Here is a 24,697-nt window from a genome sequence, read left to right on the forward strand (position 1 = left end):
CTAACCGAGTTCATCGATGCCGACACCTAACGCCGACTCATCCCGCCCGCTCAACACGATCCAATTTCTTTGTCGTTCGTCACTTCGCCCTTTTCCCTTTGCCTGTCGAGCAACGGAAGTGTGTAACGTGTGTCTATCCATCGGACAAACAAAAAGCCCGTGCTCATACACACAATGGAGAACTCCGTAGTTTCGTGGACCGCCCATTTGTCTCGTTATCGTTTATCTCGGATGTTATTCGATGATGGATCATCCGTGCTATATGTCTAGATTGATCGCGGTGGTTGGATCAACAAATTTTATTTATTTTTCGTCTCGGTAAATAAGGGAACAAACTGGAGAACACTCTCGATCATTAAAATAGCCGAACGTTTGGGAATGTTGGATCAACTCGTTTGAAACTAGCGATTATGTAGGTTATGCAGGGATTATACAATTTAATCTACACAAGAAGAAATTTTACGCGCAGAGGAAAGGAAACAAGGTGGAAAATTTGCCAAATGTATATCGATTGTAAGTCTCGACGCGATAGAATTTTATTTTTGCTTCTGTTTGAATTTTGTTACGTCGCGTGAAATGGTCCGTGCGACGTCCTTCAGTGTCTGACCGTCAAGGCCCAAGCCCCATTCGTCAGACCCCTCAATAAACCTAAGCCCCACCATAAACCGAATCTTATTAGTATTAGTAATTATTTCTCATTGGTATTAGCATTAGTATTAAAGTATTTTCGGTTTATAACTGGTATTTAAAACAGTCCTTAGATTTATTGCACGTTCTTACAAATTACAAAGAAAGCGGGTGTGTGTCTAACGGAAAAGAAACAAAACGTCGATTCGACAATTTTCTTCTTTTTCCTATCGAACGTTTATTTAGAAAATACTGCTATTTTTTTACACTTAAAAATTATTATTAAGAAATTGGAACAAGTTTGAAAAATATTATTTAGTTGAAAATTGTGAGATATTTCTCGATAGCGAACAAATGCTTACGTATATCGTGAATGCAATGCAATCGTTTGCAAGAATTATACTGTTCGCAGTTAGGATATATACTGTGAATTTTCGTTATTAGAATACGAAATATACATTCCACTAATATACTATAGTCGCGTGTTATAAATATTGGAAAATATTTGCAAGAATTCAAAAGTTCGCCACTTAAATATACTTAAAGAATACTGCACAAACGCGCGCGAAACCTTGTTTCGAGGTATTTGAATTTAACTGTTACTAAGTTGCAAGTTTATGACGATATAACTCAATTTGAAACAATAAGATAATACGTTAAAAATTCATTTGAAATAAGAGAATAATTTCATACATCGGGATCTTTCAAAAGAATCAATGGACTCACGTCTGCAAGATTCAGTGAAAAAGAAGAATAGATTTTTATATCTCGTTCCAAGCCAGATAAGTATCATTGTACAGAATGGGCTCAGAATGGATTCGATATAGTCAAGACATATCCCACGGTGTCCAACGGTGTTCAACGGTGTCCAACAGTGTCCAACGGTGCAGTCCAGTCTAGATCATCCAAAATTCTCTTAGAGGCTTTTGATAATCCAAACTGGACTGTTGCGTAGTTCTCGGCTTGGTATCGTTTTCCAAAGATTAATAAACTAATTTTTGGAAAACGATGCCAATTACCAGGTCTCACCACGAGGAGGTGACTACGCACGAGACCCGCCCATGAGTTATTTAACATTATGCATCGGTCTCGACATTCAACCTATTGGCAAGAATGTCGAGTTCTGACTCTACTTGATCATGGGCCTGCGTAAAGAGATAGTTATTTCGTAGCCTAACCGCGAAACACCTATCTCCTACGCAGCAGTTACACGAATCTTTACAAACGTAAAACAAAGCTTACACAACGCAATATCTATCTCCCACACAACGCAACATTCATCTCCCATACAACGATTACATCGATCAGTACAAACATCGTACAATAATTCGCAACCCTATCCGCAACATTCCGTATCAAAGACACATTTGTCTAACTTGGAACGAAAGAAAAAAAATGAGGCTACTATAGAAAAGGAGCCCCAGCAATCAGACGATGAAAGAAAAACCGCGGCGCGCTCGGAACGAACGAAATCGCGATCACTCGAAAGAACTAACAAACCTACATGATGTACCCCCGTGCACCAGATAACCCTAAGGTTCAGCGGAAAGCCCAAGCATTGACCTTCGCTCGATTCCTGTCACGTCGTTTGAATCTTAACACGGTCGGTGGCACCTACCGATGATACCAGCGATCCAGCAAATAGGCCTGCAATTTAACACACTCCAACTGAACAAGTGACGGCCCGGGGAGGGACCGCTGAACAGGATTACGAAGGCAAGGCCCCAACTGAACAGTGGGGTCCACCCCCGCGGGTTCGCCACTTGAACAGAATTACGGAGGACGTGAAATGCAGGTCTCTGCCTGAGTACCGAAGTACCAATCGGACAGTATTGCGGATCGCAGGTATCACCAGTGCGATGACAACTCCCGTGATTCGAGGCAAACGACGGGCAGTTGTCGAGTAGTCACCAAGACAGAGGTGTGCTTGGGGCGACTTACGAATCCAAAGAGTTGTCCAGTGCACGTTGACCCGCACGTACCCGGAATACGCACGAGCGAGTACGTCACGCTACGGTTTGAAAGAACTGAGCGACCGTGAACCGATATATCGTGGGAACAATTTTTCCAGTGTGGTAAGCGAGGGGATCAAGAGAGACGAGATCTTTATTTTTCGTTCCAAGATAGATAAGTATCTTTGCACAGAATGAGCTTACAATGCACATAACATAGGTATCTATCTTATGATTAATTAAGGCTAAAACGCTCGCATCCCACGGTGTTCCGCGATGTCCCACGATGTCCCACGGTGCCCCCGCGGGAGGATATTAGTCCAGTCTAGATCACCAAAACTATTTTGGATGATCAAGACCAGACTATATTCAAGTAGTTTTTAGCTTGATATCGTTTTCAAATAATAATACTAATATTCAAAATAGTACCTGGTGTATTATTATTTGGAAAACGATACCAATTACCGGGACCCACCACGAGGAGGTAACTACGCTCGGGTCCCATTTACATAAAGAGTTTTTAAGCATTGGAAGTAGAGATGTAAAATTATTTTATAATAAAGAAGTGGCGTGTATTGAAATTTGTTGATTAGAATAGTTGTAGTACGTGGATCCGCATAATCATACTTGAATATTGAAATTATCATAGAAGAAACGAAATCATGCAAGGTACCAATTGTAGCGCGTATGGATGAATGATAAGATGTCGTTGCCTTCGGTTAAATTGCACTTGCTTCCTTGATTCCATGAATATGATGTTGTGTTCTTGGTTTTGAGCAGACATGGAAAATTACATCTTAAAATTACACTCTGTGTTACCACAGGTTTTATACGAAATAGTGAAATGAGAAATTAAATACTGTATTTAAAATTAAAAAATAATGCTATATAGAAATAAAATAGCACTTCAAAGACTTGATAGTTTCGTTAATAAAATAAAACAAAATAAATCATTAATTCACACACTACGAATCGATGGTATTGATTTAAATCAATGAATGTAGAGTTACAAATTAATGGCTTAAATGTTATAAATTAATAGCTTAAATGTTATAAATTAATGGCTTAAATGTTATAAATTAATAGTTTAGACGTTATAAATTAATTGCTTAAATGTTATAAATTAATGGCTTAAATATTATAAATTAATAGCTTAAATATTATAAATTAATTACTCAAGTGTTGTAAATTAATGGCTTAGACGTTATAAATTAGTAGTTTCAATGTTATTATTTGAAATTTTTTTTATTTACCTTATATTTAAATCCTTCTTCGATGTTCACTCTCCGGAATTTCAGGCACAAAAGAGCTCGCGCGCGACTTCCGTGTTCCTTATATACCTTGACAAGGTGTCGAGATGTCAATCAAACGGTAACGATCTTTTGACATAGTAAAGGACGGTTTTTCCATTATAACAAAATCAAATTGAACAATTTCTTAATTTTTATCGTAAATTGGCGTTTTTAACGATTTAATACGATATCCGTTTTTGTCTTTTTAATAGTTTCTACAAACTAAGACTAAATTCACACCTCCTTGATACTAGTTTTCGACTATCAATTAGTTTAAACAAAAAGGGAAAAGAGCCTAAGGGCAGTCGATGACGTTACTGTGAAATAAGTTAAGCTATTAAATAATCAGACAGATAAAATTCATATTAAGCGTTATATTATATTATCGATATTCGTTCATTTACTCGTGCTAATTAAAAAATAAAATGTTCTTTTTTCTTGAATAACACCTACTCACTGTCTGCGATACTTAAAATTCTTAAAATTCAGGTACCTTTTTAATTCCTCTCACGTTAAACGACCTAATATATATTATTTTTATTTATATTGTAGTACATATAGATACATTAATGTTTGAAAGGAACACGGAAACCCTGTGTAAATTCGGTTTGGCGAGCTTTAATCGAGTCGTTGCCGAAGGAAGAAAGTTGGAAGCGTGTGACGCTGGTCGAAAAGCTCGAAAGTTAGCCGGAGTCTTAACAGTTCTTCCGCAGTTAGTTGTAAACGTTTGAATTTCCTAAGACCAGTCGGAAACTGTGTGGCTCTTTCGAGACCCGTTTCAAGATCTTCGATAGACTGTGGAACGATTTCGCGACAGTTCTCGCCGAGGAAACAGGGGTCGAGGTAAAAGTTTTGCTGGCTCGTAAATTCTACCAACGTCATGGAATCTTGCTTAGTGTCTGATCGCTATGTATAATGTACACCATAGGACAGCGGCGTGTAAAGGAAATCAATCGATTAACAGACCAATTTCGAAATTCATTAGCTGATCTAGCTCTTGAGCCGCTGTGAAGTTGTTGCATGCCAAACGAGCTGATTAATCGGCACCCAACTCGTGTACTTCGCACGCGTCGCGTTGACAACACCTGTAATAAATCTCCTTTAAAGAACACGGTATTATTCCAAATTTTTATTGAAAACGTGCGCGGCATAATGCTATTCCCTCGTCCTTGAACGAGCTTTCAATCCTTTTGTCTCCCTTGCTGTCTTTTTGTAATCAATTTTTCGATTGCCCAAACAGATGGATTGGACCAAGTTGGTGTCACGTAGGAGACACAAGAAATTGACAGATCACCGGTGATCTTCTCGCGTCGCAGTTCGAACGTTTCACAAATGAGGTAAAGAGTTGAACTTTAGATATATTTAGTAGTAAAATTTATTGTACGAATCCAACAGAGTGACGGTTCAGAGTGTTAGAACAGCGAGAAATGTCGAGATCTGATTTTAGGAAGGTTCATATATTAGGTTGTCCGAAAAGTTTCTTTCGTTTTATAAGATTATAATAAATGGACAACAATTTCTGTTTTATATTATTTTATTGAATTAGGAACGATTCATTTCGTTATATTTCTATTATTATATTCCTGTATAATTCAATAAACTAATATGAAACAAAAAACATTGTGCGTCTATTATTTTCTTATAAAACGAAAGAACACTCTCTACGTTGTTGTTTCGATGACCTGCGGGATGTTCGTTAGACCCTCTTGGTTTTTCTATCGCTAATTTATGGCTCTGTGACATCAACATATTTAACGCGACGCGTTCTAAGAATGGCTTATGGGCAAAATCTTGCGACAGAAATCGAGTCCATCGGTGTTAAGTTTCTAATCGAGCTATGAACACGCGTGGAAGCTTCGATAGCGTAATAACTAACAATAAGCCCGGAGAGGGAAACTCATTGACGCGATCAATGTCCCAGTTGGCTAGCATGGAATTCTCGGCGAATGGAAATTCCGATTTGCCAGATTACGAGACCCCTGATCCTGATTTTACCGGATGAAGTTACATCTATAGACTGTGAGTTCAACTGCTCTGGAACGTCGTTCTAATCCATACGCGATAAACAGAAGCAAATAAATCATTCGCCATGGTGCACTGATTAAACGTATCGACGATCGGCGTAATTTTACCGTTTCGAAATGAATTTGTAGTGATTTACGCGCGAGTATTGTTCAGACGATAAGAAATTAGGGAAATTAGCAACTAGTATGCGCGCGGTAAGATCGAAGCCGAGCGTTGGAACTCGTATGCATGTATGCTTAAGCACTCTAGCCCTTAAATTCCTAATGAAACTTGGCGAAAGTTCTGTGGAAGTTGCCGTTGTAAAATATCCGGCTTTACTTCCGCCTGTGTCGAAATTCTCGCGGACTTCACACCCATAGCAGCTATAAAATTCAGCTGGTTTTACCAACTTCCGGCATAAAGCCTGTTGGCCTACGTATTGGGACTCCAACTTTTTTTCCTACGCTCCTTCGTAAACTTTGCTCGATATTAGCTATACGGATTTGCCCTCTACGTCGGCATAAAACTTGCAAATGCGGTTTAATTCGATGGAAAACCTTAGCAAATAATTCTCAACCACCTTATGGAAACAATGATGGTCGGTTTTCAAGCACGCCTCAGGCTTACGATCGTTAGGTAATTACGCGCAGATGTATAAGTAGGTTTTTCACCGAAGATAATTCGATGACATCGCGTCCTGTCTGTTTCATTCTCGCACCTTAGTCGGAGATGATAAATTGCCGCCATATATCCGTGATAGTGTTACTCGAGATACTTTCAGCTCACCGTATTGTCACGACAATAACAGCGGCGTCCCTACGATAATCATTTCTTTCGCCCGTTGTTTTCGGTTCTGCAGTTAAACGATCCTTCGCGTAGACGGAAGAATTTCAGGCGAAATCTCAGAAGTGTACAATACCGCGAATCGTTAAGAATCTGTTTGACAGTCGTAGATTTCCGAGATTTACTTCTTCAATGCAAGTGTTCAAGAGTTTAGGATCGATCGCTTCGCTAATAACTTCGTCTGTTCGAACTGCATTTGTCGAAACGAAATCGTAGACAGAGCTCGATTAACCGAACTTCCGCCGATTGAATTTGCCTATCTGAACACAAACGAAAAATAATTAGCGGAGAAACGGAAGAACTCGCGTTTAAACGAATACCAATTACAGAAACTATTATATTTGTCTAAGTTCAGATAAATGCGGTTCTACTGTATCGAGTATCATCATGATTTACGCTAAATCATCGGAGGCTGTAATGTTTATTAACGGGAGAATATGCGCATAGGATTACATTTATGAGAATATTCATTCTTATAGTATTCTCGCGAGCTTAAAATAAATTCTTCGTTGGAGGAAAGTAGCACGTAAAACGATCAATCCATTAAATTGTATGATATTCATAGTAATCGAAGCGCTGGAACGGCACCGAGTACGAGCATAAAATCGAACTGTTTATCCGATCGAAGTGCAAGCGGCGTTGCACCGCAGTGGTTTTTCAGAGTTCAAACGAGGACTCCAATCAAGTCGAAGAGTCCCACGGGGCATTGCGGTCGGTACTTAGAGCAGCTTCCATTACGTCCAACCACTTCGGCTTGAAGAATATCCCGCGGTAGTGGCTCGTGTCGCGAGCTTGTTGGTCTGAAAAAAACATCGACTGGTACATACATCTGCACGATAATAAGAAGCTTTTCCTTTTTTCTCTATGCCGTGATACCTCGGCGCGATAACAAGGTCTAGCGTACCGTTGGTCGACTCGTTAACAGACGGCCATTAAATTGTCTAGGTATCATACGATTCTTTGCACGAGCCAATTTAAAGAGCCGGCCAACGACTGTTACCCGCGTCATCTCGCGAAACTTTTCTCGGTCGTTCGAAACGAGGGTTGCAGAATAAAGAAAAAAAAAAAAAAAAGAAAAGAATTCAGATATTATGGTTTTATTAGGACAGGTGATAGACGCGTTGTAAACTGAATTCGGTAACCAGGTCGGCTAGAAGCGTCTGAACCTACTTCCGATCTTATACCTTTAAATTATTCTTTTCTATTCTTTTGTATACCTTAAATTTATTCTTATATTAGGTCGTCCGAAAAGTTTCTTTCGTTTTATAAGGAAATAATGGATGCACAACATTTTTCGTTTTATATTATTTTATCGAATTACGTATGATCTATTTTGTTCTATCAAGATAAAAATCACGACGTTCGACAGATTAGGTTTCATGTCTGTATAAAGATGCGTCGTTGTAAAAGACGTGTCTGTAAAGGAAAGATACTTTTCGGACAACCTAATATCTTAAGATATTTTCCGAGATTTTCGAAAATCGAAATTACAAATTTCTGGGTCAGTCGATGAGTTGCAAGTCTTCTCAGAGTCGATAGTTTTTCTTAAAACGAGGATGACAAGACTGAAAAAATGGTGAAAAAATTGGACAGGACTAACCGGAATTTCCAAGAGTCCCTCCCTTTTTCTTACTACCTGACCGTTTTCCCGTGCCAGCTAGGAGATGATTTCGCGAGCCGAGCAAACGAACACGACAATATGTCGTGCATATCTCGCGTGCTCGTAAAAAGTGAGGAACGGTCGGGCCGTTTTCATTGCGCTTTTATTTCGGCTGCTGTCCCCTCTTATTTCGAATCGGACTGGAGAAAGAGGGAAAGCACGCGTTTCGTTGGCCTCGCTCTTCTTCCGTTTTATTGCTACCGTCCTGCCGGAGATACGAGGTGAAAAACAATATAATTTCGTTATCAGAGCGAGGAGAGTCGAAACGACCCGTTCGTGGTTCCTTCCAAGCGAACTCTTTTCTTCTCTCGAATTTATTGTAAAATACGCGCAATTCTTTCTTCCTTGATTTGTAAAGACAATAAATTGTAGTCGCTGTTTGAACGTTCCATATAATTCGGGAGCATCGTCTCTTCTTTTGAAAAGAAAGGAATATAGAAAATTGAAGTAACTGCTGTTCTTGATCCTACGAATCTTGAATCTGGAAAGTCCTTGTTTCGAAGAAATCGATACGTTTCTTGCAATTTCCTTTGCTTATTTTTCGAACGTCGATCAGTATCACTGATCGGAGCAATTTGTATACTCGCAGTTGTGTTTTTATTTGAAACTGACGAGAACCGGGGCGAGTTTAATAACACCTCGTTCGCAGCTGGAAGGCAAACAAGCTGTCCCTATGATTCTTTCATGTCGCCTTAGCCAGTTCCATTTTCTCAAATTACCCGTGAGACCGTGTGAAAGGACTCTCAAGGAGGACAACGCTTCCACTAACGCGATAACAACTTCAACGGAAATACGTAGTTCATTTGCAATTTTTATTCACCCCTGTGAACACCCTTCGCGGACTTTTCCATTCGCTGTTTGCGTTTTGCCTGGCAAACACTATCACCATATACATTTCGGTTCCTTGTTTAGCATTAAAACTACCGGCAACTAAAATATAAAAGAAATCGACCGAACGAAAAAAGATAGAATGGAAACGTCTATGAAGAAACATAACGTAAGCATGACGTAAAGAACAAATAGAAAATTGCTAAGCCGAACTAGATTCAGACCGAAGTAAACAAAAATATTGATCGAATCAAACGAAGAGCAAATCGAAGAAATTGAAGCAAAGAAATGGAAAGAAAAGTTATGAAAAATTATAACGCGAAGAAACAAGCAAAGGTTGAAGGAAAATTATCCAAAATACATCTTCGTACCACGAAAAACGACAAATTCATCATTTTGATCCCTCTGGTAGTAGCATTAATCGTCGCTGCGTCCTTCCGCTGAAGAAAAATCCAAAGACGTCAGAGTGGAATTGGAAACTCAGGAACGTTCTACGTTTCAGACGAGTTTCTCAAGTTCCTCACGTAGAGCCCGAGAAACGCGCAAAATGGAATACATCGTCGACAATGTCGGGGACATTTTTCTGGAAGAAAGACGAGCATACAGAAACTCAAAAGCTTGTTGAATATGGTGCAGCTAATTCGAAAGCTTCAATACCCGTGTCAATATTGACCCAGATTTCACGAAATCTGTCCGAAACAGCTGTTCTCTCTTTTTTAACTAACCGCATAGCGATTCGATTTTGTTTGAAGAACGAATCACGTATCGATTATAATCTTGAAAATTGAACGAGACAAAGTCGTCGGAGATGAAATAACGACGAGGACGAGGCATAGATTTGGTACAGCGTTTTCCTGGTTCCGAGCCAGTCCATTTTCTCGATTCGGTGGGTAGAGGTAAACCGCGTAGAATTTTCACGACGGCGAGGATATCGTCGGCGGCCGAGGACGACGACAATGCGGCGTCACGGCCGCCTGCGGGCCGTCTTTTTTATTCATACGTCCCTGGCTCGACAGTTTATCCGCCCACGAGCCGACATGCATCAGCCACGTAACACACACGGGAAAATGCATGGGTAGCCAGCGTGTGCGACGTGCACGCGTACAGAAGAAGAAGCTGGCATGCCGTCGAGAAGCGAGAAAGCTAAACCAAATTTGCTTTCCTACACGGTTTGTGTATCTACTCCAATTTGCGCCGCCTTGGACTGGCCGAAAAAAGGCCTGGCTCTTTTTTCCGCCGCGCGAAACGAGGTCGCGCCGACGAAATTTCCAGTTAGATCCTTTAGCGCATTATACTCCGCGCGAACAATGGCCCCTGCCAGTACCGAGTTCCATCTTTTCTCTGGAAACATGGATGGCGATCTTTTCGATCTCTGGCGGTCGGATTCGCGGCTTGAAAATGATCTACGCGCCGTTTTTTGAGAGCTGGAATTTTCCGTAATTTCGAACGTCGGGTTAATTGAACTTTGCAAAGCGGCACAAGGTTCTCTTGCTAATTCCGTTCCATTTCGACTTTGAAGGGGTTGTCTCTCGTGAAAATTGCTAATGTCTATCTACTTATTAAGTTAATTGTTCACCTGCGTTAAACTTTGTCATCGAAGCAGAATGGAATTAGAAAGAGACGACGAAGATGAAATTTGCAAGTAGGAAAATTACCTTAACCGAATTAACGGCGAGCTTAAAGGAATCTACAGGCAGGTTGAAGGACAGATTAGGAAGGACGAATGGAAGCAATTCGACTGGATGATTATGAGAGACGAGGGCTGCTGTGTGACGTAAAAGCTAACGGAGGAACTTACGTGAAGATCACGTGCAGAATGTCACCAATGAGTCCGTTATGTCTCAGGTAGTGCTCCGAAGTTTCGCAAATGGCCCTCAGCAGGCATTCGTGACCCTGATATCCGTAGCTGTGCAGAAAGTCAGCAGAGCAAAGTGAAAAATAAAATAAGACCGTCCGTGGCTGACCTACTACGACTTCTGGGTCAGTATCCGCGTGCACCTATATTTTTCTCTACTCTGTTCTACATTTTTTTCTTTTACTTTCCGAACTACGAAATACTCTACAGCACAGTCTGTAGACGAATACAATAACCTCTCAGTGTAATCAATTTCGAACTCACTTGACGAACTTATTCTTTACAGCTTGATAAAGCGTAGCTCTGTCCAAGCTTCTCTTCCTTCTTCGTTCCTCGGTATACAGCCAGAGTTTCTCATCGCTGGCGTTCGTTGGCAGGCTGTAAGTCGCCTCGAAGAAATCGGCTATGGAAATCGATTTGTATGGCTCCTCCAGCGGTATCGCTAGCGCGACGAACAGCTTCAAGAAGAACACGTTTATCACTTTTAACTCGATTCTTCCTTCGCGCGAATCGATAATTTCTTATTGTCCACTGCTACTCTGACACTCACACCTGCGGTACTTTCTTCCGGGAATGTGAGGGACCGGATGGGTCGATGAAGTATCTCCGCCAACTCCGAATTTAGGAGTCTCGAGCCAGTCGGATGGAATATCACCAGCAGATTGAGCATCAAGGGGCTGTAAAAGGAGACTTTGCTTCAGACTGGTAAACCGTGCACGTTGCTCGTAAAACAATTTTCACGATATATCAAAGTGGCTGCGGGATACGACAGATAGAGATCGAAAGAAGTAGGGAAAACTTTCTCGACCGATTTCTAACGTCCCTACGTTGTACCGCGGCTATCGCGAATCGGACGAGACCTGATTAACATTACAAATGAACAGGCGCTGAACGAAATTGAAGCTCCTTTCGTTGGCCGGATGAAAATTCAACGGGCGAAGTCGGAAGACGGTGAAGATCGTTTAATTCTCTTTAAGAAGTTCTAATGCGCGAACTCGCCTGGATGGATCCGTTAACGAACGATAATCGGTTTAATTATTGAACGTACAGAAGTTCTTGCCGATGGGTCGACATTTCCGAGGACACTTAACCGTAGGCTCGCAGAGAAGACGCAAGTCTGACGTTCTGCAACTTCCTCTCGGTTCATTTTCTCCGCACAAACCGGTTCTTTCGTTAACGATATTCGTGATTATTAACGATAATTACATGCGAACTCACGAAGTTGGAACTGCTGGACGAATGTAGAAGGAGAAACAGAAGTTTGATCTGTAATAGTCGATATTTCGAATAAACTGTCATTGAATCGTATAGACTCAAGAACGTCGTTGTGCTTAAAGCTTCATTAGCATCAGTTTCCACTAAATTTCACGATGGAATTTCGTTCTTGTCGACTTATCGCCAGCGATATTTTCCACTGTTGTTCCGGTGTCAAGCTTTCCAAAGTCAGCCAAAAAGTTTTTACGCGTTGCCGGCCACATTAGCGGACGGTGGCACGGTTTTCAAATGCGATTACAATTCTCCACGCGCGGCACCTCAGATATCGTGGCAGCCTGGGGTGGCGGTGATTAAAAAACTTCACCGATTTTAGCGTTGGCGTGGTTGGTGAAAAAAAGCAAGAGACGAGAGGGTTACGCCGGCTGGAAATGCTGCTGTGCTTTAACCATGCATACGTAAATGAGCCCACTTTTCTGGGACTATTTCCTGTTTTTAATTCTTCTGCTCGTTTACATCAATACACACGCATCACACTGGCAACGAGCCGTTCTCCACCTAAGAGTATACGTCCGTTTAACCATCAGGATGCGATAATAAATACGCGACAAATGTTTTTTTTTATTATTTATATTGAGATATGTATAATTTTGTGTACTAGACTAGATTGTGGCAGTGTGTGGCAGTGACACACGTATGTGAATATGAGTACATGGAAGTATGTGTGTGCACAGCGTTTCGAAAAACAGATGAATGCAACTGTTCCGTTGGCAATGTGGTATAGAAGATGGTGAGACAAAGAGAGTGTTGAGACGCGTGCAAATGTACATCGATGAAGATCCTGCAAATCGTTTATTAAATAAATCTAAAACTATTTTAATCTAAATTCTAAGTGTAATCTTAGTGTTCCTTTTCTTTTATTTCGCCTATTAAGATCCACAATTTTCGACAATTTAATTTGTACTTTACAATTTGTCCAGCTCGACATTTGGTAAATTTTTCTAACTTAATTGCTAAATAACATGTGGATGGCTACCCCCAGCGGGATACCATTTTCGAGTTTGGCTATTTTATTTCTTTAGTGAGGTCAGTGGGGTGTTTTCTTTTTAATATTCTTTCTATGAGAGTTTTGTTCGATTCAGCAGCCAGCTGGTTTGGATGTGTTGCCGATTTCTTCTTTGACCGTTGGTATTTTTAAGCCTTTGCGTATATCCTCGTTTCTGACATACCATGGGGCGTTTACTATTGTTCTCAGTATCTTCGATTGTAGCGACTCTAGTTTATTTATGTGGTTCATTGCTGCTGTCCCCCATAATGGTATTCCGTACGTCCAGATTGGTTTTATTATCGTTTTGCAGATTTTTAGTTTATTTTTTATGCTGAGTTTAAAGTTTCGACTAGTTAGCCAGTACATCTGTCTTCTTTTTATCCGTATTTTGTCTATAATTGATTTAGCATGTTGTTTCCATGTAAGTTGTGTGTCTAAGTGGGCGACAAACGTGAATGCGTCTCAAAGGAAAGGCACTAGCGAGTTTAATCACAAACGAGGACGTCGAACGAAAGAGGGCGAAAAATACGTTCGACGCAGCGTTTGTGTGTGACCGATGAAAAAAGTCAAATAACTCCCGACTTGATTAAAACTATAGGGTCAATCAAGTTTTTTCGTTTATTTATCTATTTACTTCGCCTTTATTCATCGCGAGATATGCATACGGTGATTTGAACGAACGAAGTTAGAATATTTGCAAACTTACGAAAGTAGCCGCAATAGCGATGCTCGGTATATTGCCAACTAATATATATGTCGGAGATGAAAGGAAAGCCGAAGCCTTTCCTTGGAAATTTTGGGAACATGACACATGGAGAGTGACACATCGAGCATTTTCAACAATCGTATTTCTGTGCCTAAGATTAGTTTACGCTTAGTAAAGAGTTATCCCGTTGACCGTGGATTCGTTTGAACCTAAAAACATTGTTAATAGTATTCATTAAACTTATTATTCGTAAAACATACTATTCATTAAACTTACTATTCGTTAAACTTATTATTCATTAGATTTATTATTCGTTAAACTTATTATTCACTAACTTTATTATTCGTTAAGCTTATTATTCACTAGACTTATTATTTGTTAAACTTCGTAATAGACTTGTATATACGTGTAAATATAATCTCGGCTTTGTAAAACAATGGCTAATTCACGTGAAGAGTTGTTACGCGCCCAAAATTCTAACCATAACCCGACATATATAATAGTAAAAATTATAGTGTAATAACACCATCGCTCAAAAGAACGCGGACACTTGCTTGCTTTCGGCAGAATATAATTTAATCAGGAAATTACGAAGAGAAAGGTGCGCAGGGTGATTTTCCTCTTCATCGAAGCTGTCGTAGAATATTAAGATACGATGAAAAGTACTTTGAAAAGTTAGTGTGGAATAAAATAGTTGGCGTTTATAAGCGTCGAACGTTATGTTTTATTTCAAGTTACAACATCATGTTAAATTACAGAACTGTAGAATTATTTGTGTATTTACAATTTATTGGGTTGGCAACTAAGTGATTGCCGATATATATGGCTGAATTTTCGTTGAAAATGCACGGAATAACGCAACACGTCAATATACACGATTACTCGTTTTGTACAATGTACTGTACGTTTATTCCGAAAGCACTTGCAGTCGCTAAGGTTCTGAAAGTTAGATTCGAAGAAATTCTACAAAGTTCATAATTATTAATTTAGTGTCGTACGTAGTATCCTCCGCCACGGTTCCAAGTTTGAATATCTCGCGATTGTTAGCGACGAAAAAACGGAGGCGCCTGAATATCTCTCCTGCCACCTTGCGACCCTTTTGTATTTCCTTCTCGTTGTTTTGCTCCAGAAACGTTTATTCCTCGTGCATCGACCGCTCGTGCATGACATATAGCGACACTTTTCCGTTTTCACAAACAGGTCAGAGACGATTGTTTCTCCTCAGGACGAAGTGCCTATTCACTGCAGATGCGTCTGTTACCTTTTTACGGGGACAGAGCGCCGCCGTGTCGATGTTCTTCTTTTTTCCACCACCGACTACCATCGTTCAGTAAACTGTTTCACCATTTCCGTTCTATCTACTATACGCCGCAGTAGCCATTCAACGTTGCTGCAAACTTCCCTTTATAGATCCTGTCACGTGTTTCTTGAAATTAATAATAAGTTTACTACCGAGACAAATCGACGAGATTTCCTGTTCGTAATAGGCCACGATTAAAGTCAAATTCCTTCGAGTATGGTCCTTGATACGAATGGTACGACTGCCGAAAAGATTTGCCATTTCCTTGGCGCCTTGTGACGCAACTCGAGGAATACGAAATTTAGATTGGATCGTGGAAAAACGATGTCCTGAAAATCGGTAGAAACACGAGGCTCGGAGATCTCGCCTTTACTTTTTAAATCCCACGTCATTCTGTAGACCATTCTGTTAGTACCGCGAACATATGAATAATGGATCGCCATAGCAGTAAAAATAATCGGTTTCCAATCTGTAAGTACAATTATAAGTTGTAATTTCCGAATGGAATTTGCATCGGTTCCTGTGGGAAAATTGTTCGCTCTTCTTTTCAGCGTTCTTCTTCTCGCTCAGTTTTTATCCTAGCCATTTTTGATTTCATTTTATCGATATTTATTGAATTCCGTAAAGCATTATTCGTTACGCTTTTCACATTTTTCTCGCCATCTCTTTCGTTGGTTTAGAGAGAAAACTCAGGTTTGAATTCCGATAGAAAATATCGAACGTCTAAACGAGTGTGAAGCTATTATTTGCTAATTCGATGCACGATAATCGAAGCTATTTTATAAATTTCATGGCAGCTCGTCGAGCGCCTCGCATCATTCAGCGAGTTTTAAAGATGCCAGATATCCAAACGAGCGATAAAATTCGATTTACATAATCCATGTAAAAAGCTTCCATGAATTAATATCCTCTTTTTCTCTTCTTCTGCCGGGAATAATTGAATTCGATGCTCCTTGCGTGTCGATGAATTTCAACGGCGATTTATTAGATCATCGTATCGCCGGGACACTAAACGTGAGAAATTTCTACACCTCGAACGTATTAATATTATTTGTCATGTGTCTTGGATATGCATATTTGATATATCATTGGCGAAGAATTTTCGATAGAAAGCCCTTTGTTTCGCAGAAAAATGCAGCCGTTTCATGGAATATTCTGCGGAAGGGTTCGCAAAGGATGATTTCACAAAATTTCAATCCGTTTCTTTCGTTGCTCCATCGATTGTTCTTCTATCGGTTCCCAGATTTTTATCAGACGAGAACAGATAGCCACAAATGTACGATCACCGTGAAAATTTCATTTTATTCGTTCGATTCGGAGAAAATGAAGGAAGATGAAAGAAATAAAGAAAAAGGAACGCTTTAAAGTGGCGAATGTGACTGAGAAAAATTTTCGGCGAATCCAATGGGACTGTGTTTCGCGTCCGGGCAGCTCGTTAGATTTTCGTCGGGTATTCGCCCGCTACGAAGTTCCGACGGTCTGTAATTTCCTCTGAGCGTCGACTATTCTAATTTTAATGATAGAGATGTAACGTGCCCTCGGCCGGCTCTCAGAGACCGCGGGAAATCTGTTCAAAGGCGCGCCGAAATTACGATTCGCACACACGTTTTAAACAGATATTCACAATAAACCAACTGCGTGGCTCTGTCCTGACCGATCCTTTCTCATCTCGGATAATAAACGAATAGCTGGAAATTCGCCGTTGTTGAGCAACTTCGATACGCGAAATTCTGAATGGTCGAATTAAAACTACTTCTCTTCTGATGGTTGTTATCCGAACGCTCAAGTGAATTCATTAACCTGTTTGGTAATTATTAAAGCTACATTTTCTCGGCGAATGAAAATAACGGAAGCCATGATAATCGCATTAGCATATGCGTATTTCGAAAAAGAATTTCGGTATATGAGAACTTGGAATCAATGATCCAGTTTGATCGAAGATTACAAGGATGTTCTAGAAATATAGGTCGATGGAACGAGTAACAGAGGTCAATGAAAGAACGTTCTATCGTCTAATTAACATAGTTCCTACTAATTTTTAATTATAATATAGGAATTTGGAAGATATGCCTCATCTGTCACTTGTACATCTAAACTTTCTTCATCGTCTCGATGTCGAGTATCAATTCTACAAGCAGTGCTCGATATTTATTAAGAAATATCCTCTATTATCAATTACGAAATAAATAATATTTTTTAAAGGCTCTATGATGCAAGTCGCCTCTACCTTGCATTGTTTCTACATGTAACTTCTGTACGATCTGTATAATCTTCGAACTATTGGGTTGGCAACTAAGTGATTGCGGGTTTTGTCAATACCACCTAATGTCAAAATCCGCAGTCGCTTAGTTGCCAACCCAATATTGCAGAAATAACCGGATAGCTTTGGAATATTGTACAGACAGTTCCTTTCGTACAATTACGATGATTAACATCAAGCACTTAGACCTATTACATATACTTAAGAGAAGAATCTGGGCTATAATTGAGATAAGTCAGTATACAGCATACGATAACTATTCGAGCGTTTTCAAGTAACGATTACGGTATCTCGACATAATAGCGAGTTGCGCAAATTTATCGTTTCAATTCTAGCGGTTTAAGTTCGTTCATGGATCGGTGGAACAAGGAATTTCGCACCTACATCGTTACCGAATTCAACGGAGAATAACTATTTCCTGAGACAGAGAAGAAGCGAGGAATCAGTGGATGAAGTGTGTCGCTATTTTTCCGGCTTCCTACCCAGATGCGAATAAATTGTCGCCGAAATAAACCAGCTTTGCAGACGTGAAAGCATTCATTGGCCTGTGGGAAGACGAATGAACCGCAGTTACCGGTCGATGAAATATGTTCAACCCCTTGAAAACGATTTCTCGATGTTTTCATCCATCGATGGAAACGAAATTCGATAATTCCATCCAGCAACGTGGTCCGATTCCCAAACAAGCAGTTTTCATCTTTCTTATAGCAAACGATTGCTGTCAGATATTCGCAGACGGCCTTCGTAACAAGTAGAACGAGCCATCGGGCCATCTGATCCGCAAAATCCGATTCTTTCTTCCTAGCACGTATTTCCTCTTTGCCCTCGCAGCTCTCGCTGCTATCAGCCGATATTTGCAAGCCGCTCGGAATCAGGCGGCCTCCTATTCAAAGAGGAAATAAGCGCCGAGGAGAGAGAGAGAGAGAGAGAGAGAGAGAGAGAGAGAGAGAGAGAAAGAGAGAGTCTGTAAAAGAGAAAGAGGAGTCGATCTCTTTTCTTCTATTCTCTGTATAATCACTTTTCATAGCCGCGTTTTTTTCCACTCATTAGCCAGCTAGTTTTCATGCACCGAGGCCACCGTTTATATTCGCGGCAATTCTCGGCGGCTGGTTCGAATCAATCCCCAGGGTGCTTTGCTTCGAGGAGGATATATTCTTCTCGCTGGCGTCTCTACGGCCCGTTGTTAAGAAGATTTATCGTCGTGCCGGGGAGTCCGGCGTGCGCGAGACCGCCCATAATACGAAAATAATGCAAATGTCGTGTGAACGTGACGATACAATTGTGGCAAGATGGCCGAAAGGGGATATTCGCGAGTTAATGCGAATCGAAGATAACCCTGGATTTCCGCGCATTTAAATCCACTTAAACCAGGCTTTCGTATCTTATCTTAACGATCTTCGGCAAGAAATAAGGTTTGAATTCGTTTCGCTCGATCATTAATAACGCTCCATTGCAGTTTTCCGATCGACCAGTAGTTCGTACGGTTTTCTTATGGTACGCGATGAATATCATTTAATCTGTCGTATTTGGAAGGGTTTGCACGTGCGTGTTGACTAACGTTTCGTTCGAACAACCACTTTTGAAGACGGAAAAGGAAAAGTAGATTACATTGTTAACGCGTTATACAGGGTGGTTGGTAACTGGTGGTTCAAGCGGAAAGGGGGTGATTCTACGCGAAAAAAAAGTCGAAAATATAGAATAAAAATTTTTCGTTTGAGGCTTTGTTTTCGAGAAAATCGACTTTGAATTTTCGCTCGGTACGCGTGCACTTTATAACGTCTCGTTATAACGGATCTCACTGTAGATCGTTGTCTCGATGGAAAAATTAAAAAAAAAAAACAAAATTAAGAAAAAAAATGTTTATTCTATATTTTCGACTTCTTTTTTCGCGTAGAATCACCCCCTTTCCGCTTGTACCACCAGTTGCCAACCACCCTGTATATTATTTAATTCGGTTTGATGGAAATAGTCAAGGTTTAACAATATAAAATTCGAACTTGAAATTTACACAGAATAATAAAACTTGGTGTACTTGTATGTAGCAAGAAATTAGTATACAGTATGATCAGTAATCTGAAACATATAATTAGTGGGAAAGATCATCTCACCGAATATTATGATATATTTAACCTAAGTCCAACAATGTGTCAACCTAACATTTTATTTGCAATTTTTTTCGATCGATCTACACAACTGACTTTTATTTTCTTGACATTACGAGTATAAGAAGGAACTTCAAGGATTTGTTTAATACTTTTTCAGTCATTTCTTCTTACATATTCTGATATACTGTCCTATGAAATTTGAAAAAATGTACCTAAGTATCTATAGTATTATGACGAATTCTGTCGTAGATCCTAAATGAAAATCTTTTATGTTTTTGATTTGCGTAACAGATTTCGAAAAAATACATTTACAAAAATACTTTGAACTTGATAAGACAATATGTAAATTACGTTTTCCAATATGATCCTATTTACACAACTCTCATTATTTCGTTATTTTATTGTTTAATACTTCAATATAATAAAGAATTGACTGTTCGAAATCTTTGGTATTCTCTTCGAAGTGTATAATCGCAATATATATTTTCTAACTTCTATACATGTATATGTATTTTCAAATTGATTTACTTTATCAATACAATCACGATATACTTAAGATACTCGCGTTTCATTACGATATTAATGAAATTTCAAAACGTTTTGTAGATGTGTTACATATTGGGTTGGCAACTAAGTGATTTCGGATTTAGTCATTACCACATAATGTCAACCCAATACATTTACCGTAAATCCATTAGTCCTTTTTCAATCATCTTCTCGATACAAATAATTAGACACACGTGCAGGTCCTTCCAAACTTCCGATCTGCACAGATAAAACGAACGCTATCGCACACTGTAATTCTTTTTCAGTCCATTAACGACGTTGCATCCGCGTCAATCGCAGTTACGCTCCGAAGATCCGGAATCCAGTGAACATGAGAGTCGTGAATCCATCGATGGAAATTGATGGTCGCATTAATTTCACTAGGAGCAATGTGCAACCGGCGCAGTTTCAGTTTCAAGCTGTCCATTCAGTTGACTGCGGTCGCTTACCACGATCGAAGCCGGTTCATTATTTGCCTAACTCGCGATAACGAACTAATTGTACCTATTAACGAGCTCTCGCCACCTGCCTCTTCGATTATACACCTCTCAAAAGTTCCACGGACATTCACTACGATCTTCTCGAACGGTCACCATGCGGTGTTTCTTGCTCATCTCGCTTCTGTCTACGTGTTACCATTCTGGATCGAGTTTCGTACGAGACAAAAGATATTTGGTGTTCCCGCCGCCGAGCAACGTAGCGCCAACCAAAGTGCAGGTAATATATCATTAGATATATATATAGTTGTATCGATATTGGAATCGTCACTGCAGTCAAACCTATACGTTTAATTGCACTCGCGATTCTAATTGGATATCGATTGCTAATTGTTTAAGCGATACACATAGGGCGGGTGGAACAGTGAAAGTGTGGCCGGTGGAGGGAGAGAATATGGAGACAGAGTCTCGTACGTTTCTGAAGACACAACGGTGTCCCTCTTGTGACAGCTCGATAGACGCTTCATACAGGCAATCGCGATACAATTATCTGTAATTGCACGGTACACGTCACGATCGGTGGCGATTCAATCGCGGAATTGGATATTCGATCGACGATCGTAACTGCATGGGAATCGCAATAGCTGGAACACGCGGAACACGTGGCCTCAGAAATGGCAGAAAACATCGACGTTCTAGCTATGGACAGGATTTCGCAGAAATTAACGTCGAGAGAGAACGATCGTGCGCGAGTAATTTTGGCGAGCGCATCGTCAAAAATACCGCAACTGTTGGGACAAACTGGCGCGGGCTCGAAATTCGTGTAATATTTCTGCCATCTAATTTCGTTGCCTGGAATGTCACGAGCTAGCTAACTAGGAGAACGAGAACGGGCCTGCCAATTGAGATTCGATTGGCGGTTATTATAAACGATCGATGACACCTTCGTGTATTTGAAAATCGTTCCAGTTAATCCTCGGCCTCGGTTTACCCATGGAAGTCGACGTCAGCATGATTATCGGATATGTGATGAAATTTAATTACGTGCTGCCCTATAACGCCTCCTACTTGACGGATTCATACGTTCGCTATGACAGATCGATCAGCCCCGGTGTCGAGGTCGACGGCAATGACGCTCCAACGTCGGATCACCAAGGTACGCGCACCTCACATCTTTCCGCTTCCATGCGCTTCCGGCATTTTTTCATCGGGCAAGCACCAGCTTCTTTCATCGTCTAATCCTCTTTGCAATCTCGATTTCTCTCTTTCCAGTGTTAAACGCAGATAAGATGGTCTGAGATCTTAAGCTTATCTAGAAGCTTTTTATATAGGCGACATTTATAACAATCAATCAGAATTAACTAAATAGCCTTAAAAAAATGTCAAAGTCGATACGAAAGAGCCACGCTTATGTTAATAATTAAACTCACCCGTAGAGTAATACCACTGCTAACGATAAGACGAACACGCTTTTCTCTCATTTTCATCAGAAGCTTTGGCGCTCGCGTCTGAAACTTTAATTTGTCCTCCATCCTTTAGATTCGTGCGTTTACTCCAATGCGATACCCTTTCTCATCGACTCCATTAATACTCTATTATTTCTTCTGTTGTTCCCGTGTTCAATGAATAATTTCTGCCGTTAGGAGTAGCACGTGTCATGAACAGATGGGAGATTTACGAAATCCTGGAATCGGTTCTCGGCGACTCGCGATCGGGCAAAGCTTGCCTTTTGAGGGCGATCTGCGAGGCCTCAGCGGCGCCTTTCAACCGAGTTCACGGTCTCAGCTCTCAGCTCGTTCATCTTCTGCTCACGTGAGTATCGATTCCAAAAGGACGATGGAGCGGGGAACGTATCGTGGTTGATTGTGTTCTCATAGTGGACCTGCCTTATTGGATTATCTCATATCTCCTGTATTTCGTTGGACATTAATTTACACCAGAAATGATCTACGTTGTGCCACTTGCATAGTGTTAAGGCGTAGATCGATGTGAAAATCGAGGTCTAACTTATTTGTGTAAGATACGATTGTAATTTATTATCAAGTTAGCGTGTCGGTTAGACGTGAGTCGATTAAGTCTGAGAAACCGCAAAACTTAATTTTCCATATTCTTAACTATCAATCCCTGTTCAAAGATATTGATCATTTTCATCACTTTTTATCGCTACTTCTGTATCAAACGAAATACGGTAGGTCGTCGATTAACCGGCTTAATTGGAAGCCAGACAGCCTTGATAAATCGAGATTCAATTGATAATCGAGACCCCGGGGAAATAGCTAAAACTTTCGCAAGATATATTGCCTTTTATAATCGTACTTAAATATATATTTACTTAAAGTTTATTTATTTTGTTCGGTTTTCATTACGCCAACTTTTGACGAATATTATTTTTATACAAACGTATAAATGAAATAAATGTATAAAATAAACGCGACAGTTTCATATGGAAACGTTGCGAACGATCTAACAAAATTTCTGTGAAAAGCATTTAATCAAGTTTGGAAAACACGCGTTAATAATCATCACGAAATGGAATATTCGTTATTCGTAAAAGTTAAGAGTGGTATAACTTTAAAATCAAACGATGAAGGTTAATGGCCAACTTCGCTTTCGATGAAAATCGTGGCCGTGAATTGCTTTCACTGTTTGTGAGAGCAACGTCACGGAGGGTGCGTTAGGGCTCCTCGAACTTCCCATTACGTGGCCATTATTAACCTGAATCTAAATGCCTCACGGCGATCGGTTAATTTTGTTCGCGTTTCAGGCCGTCGACCACCTCGGAGCCTTTCAGGACTGACTTTGATCGAGTGTATCACGCTGCTGAAATTATGGGCCGACAAGGAGTCAGTCCTTGCGATAATTTATTCGCGGAATGTACGGAGAGCCCTCTGGATTACTTTACAGAGGTTTACGAATGATCGTTTGCCTAACATCGCCTGCAATATGTTGACTTAATTGATAGAAGAATAAACTTGACACCGCGTCACCTAGCCTTTATTCTCTAAGATTGATCATCAACGAGATCGCGTCTCGTGCTGCAATTTTTTCTGCACACAGCAAAGTACGCGAACTAAGCGCCGATAAGAGGCAGAATATACGTTGGCTGAGCAAAAACGACGTCCCCGAAACCTCGTCAGATTATTTCAAATGACTAGAAACCTCTTTATTTATTGAAATATTCTGCCAAATTTCTAGTCTCACCTTCGTTAATTGAGTTTTACTTGACTTTGCTCAATTTGGAACAATTTATTAATCCATATTATATATTTTACTTAATCCGAATTTGTACCTTCAGGCTTCTGACAAAGTCGAGGTGATTTTAACTATCGTTTCATTTAAAAGATTGCAGCAGTTGCCGAGTTATGTGACGTTATTTCTAGTTTCTGAAATGTATTATTCTTATCATGATTCATAATTAAAATCCACGTCATAATTTTAACAAATGGTACACGCACCACTACCAATCCCTTCGTTCCCCACTAAATATCTACTCGAAACCAGGTTAGTTCAACTGAAAGGATTTGAAGAAACTAGACAACGTTAAAGTCCTAGTTGATTCTTTCCATCTTTTTATCTAACGATAAGATGGTCTCCGATATTTCACCCGATCGACGCAATTGTCTATGACGTACAGATCTCACGTTACTATCGACTCATCAGAGTTGAAAATATCTTACGAATTGCTCAGAAACTCGCTTTGTACTCGGTCAACCTACAACTACGCACCTGAATCTATCGTTGAAGAAGAACAGTTTGATGGAAAAAGCATCGGACGAAAGTGGCGCGGGAGGGTTGCGACTGAAACGAAACACTATATCGAAAGGCGGCGATAATTTATGTGGGCCGATGTCGTGCGATATTAGAAATATCAAGGGAAGAAAAGGACGCGCGAATGTCGGGTCTGTACAGCGAAGGAAAAAGGATCAGGGAAAAGGAGGATGGAGAAGTGGTGAGGCTGAGGCCCGCGAAAGGGGTTGCGCGCACGGGGGTTCGCGGCGAAACGTGACGCAGTTATCCGACGT

General features: G+C 40.3%; 2 protein-coding genes across 3 annotated transcripts; one reads left to right on the top strand and one right to left on the bottom strand.

Moving 5' to 3' along the window:
- Positions 1-6,981: 6,981 nt before the first annotated feature.
- LOC138183416 (uncharacterized) lies at positions 6,982-12,170 on the bottom strand. 2 transcript variants are annotated; one of them, XM_069120289.1, is made up of 5 exons: positions 12,110-12,170; positions 11,612-11,738; positions 11,326-11,519; positions 11,005-11,112; positions 6,982-7,518 (listed from the first exon to the last, which is right to left on the bottom strand). In XM_069120289.1, exons 1-5 carry the CDS (start codon positions 12,133-12,135, stop codon positions 7,383-7,385), a joined length of 591 nt encoding a protein of 196 aa, XP_068976390.1. In that variant the 5' UTR covers positions 12,136-12,170; the 3' UTR covers positions 6,982-7,382. The 2 variants fall into 2 exon arrangements, with proteins under 2 accessions (XP_068976390.1, XP_068976391.1); XM_069120290.1 differs by lacking the exon at positions 12,110-12,170 and adding an exon at positions 11,922-12,022.
- An 8,499-nt stretch (positions 12,171-20,669) lies between these two features.
- LOC138183298 (uncharacterized) lies at positions 20,670-24,029 on the top strand. The gene is made up of 4 exons (XM_069119993.1): positions 20,670-20,955; positions 21,645-21,831; positions 22,319-22,487; positions 23,440-24,029. Exons 1-4 carry the CDS (start codon positions 20,833-20,835, stop codon positions 23,591-23,593), a joined length of 633 nt encoding a protein of 210 aa, XP_068976094.1. The 5' UTR covers positions 20,670-20,832; the 3' UTR covers positions 23,594-24,029.
- The last annotated feature ends 668 nt before the right edge of the window (positions 24,030-24,697 follow it).

This window comes from Bombus flavifrons, chromosome 9 (genome assembly GCF_040668555.2).
Source record: "Bombus flavifrons isolate JBK064 chromosome 9, iyBomFlav1_principal, whole genome shotgun sequence".
NCBI classification, from domain to species: domain Eukaryota; kingdom Metazoa; phylum Arthropoda; class Insecta; order Hymenoptera; family Apidae; genus Bombus; species Bombus flavifrons.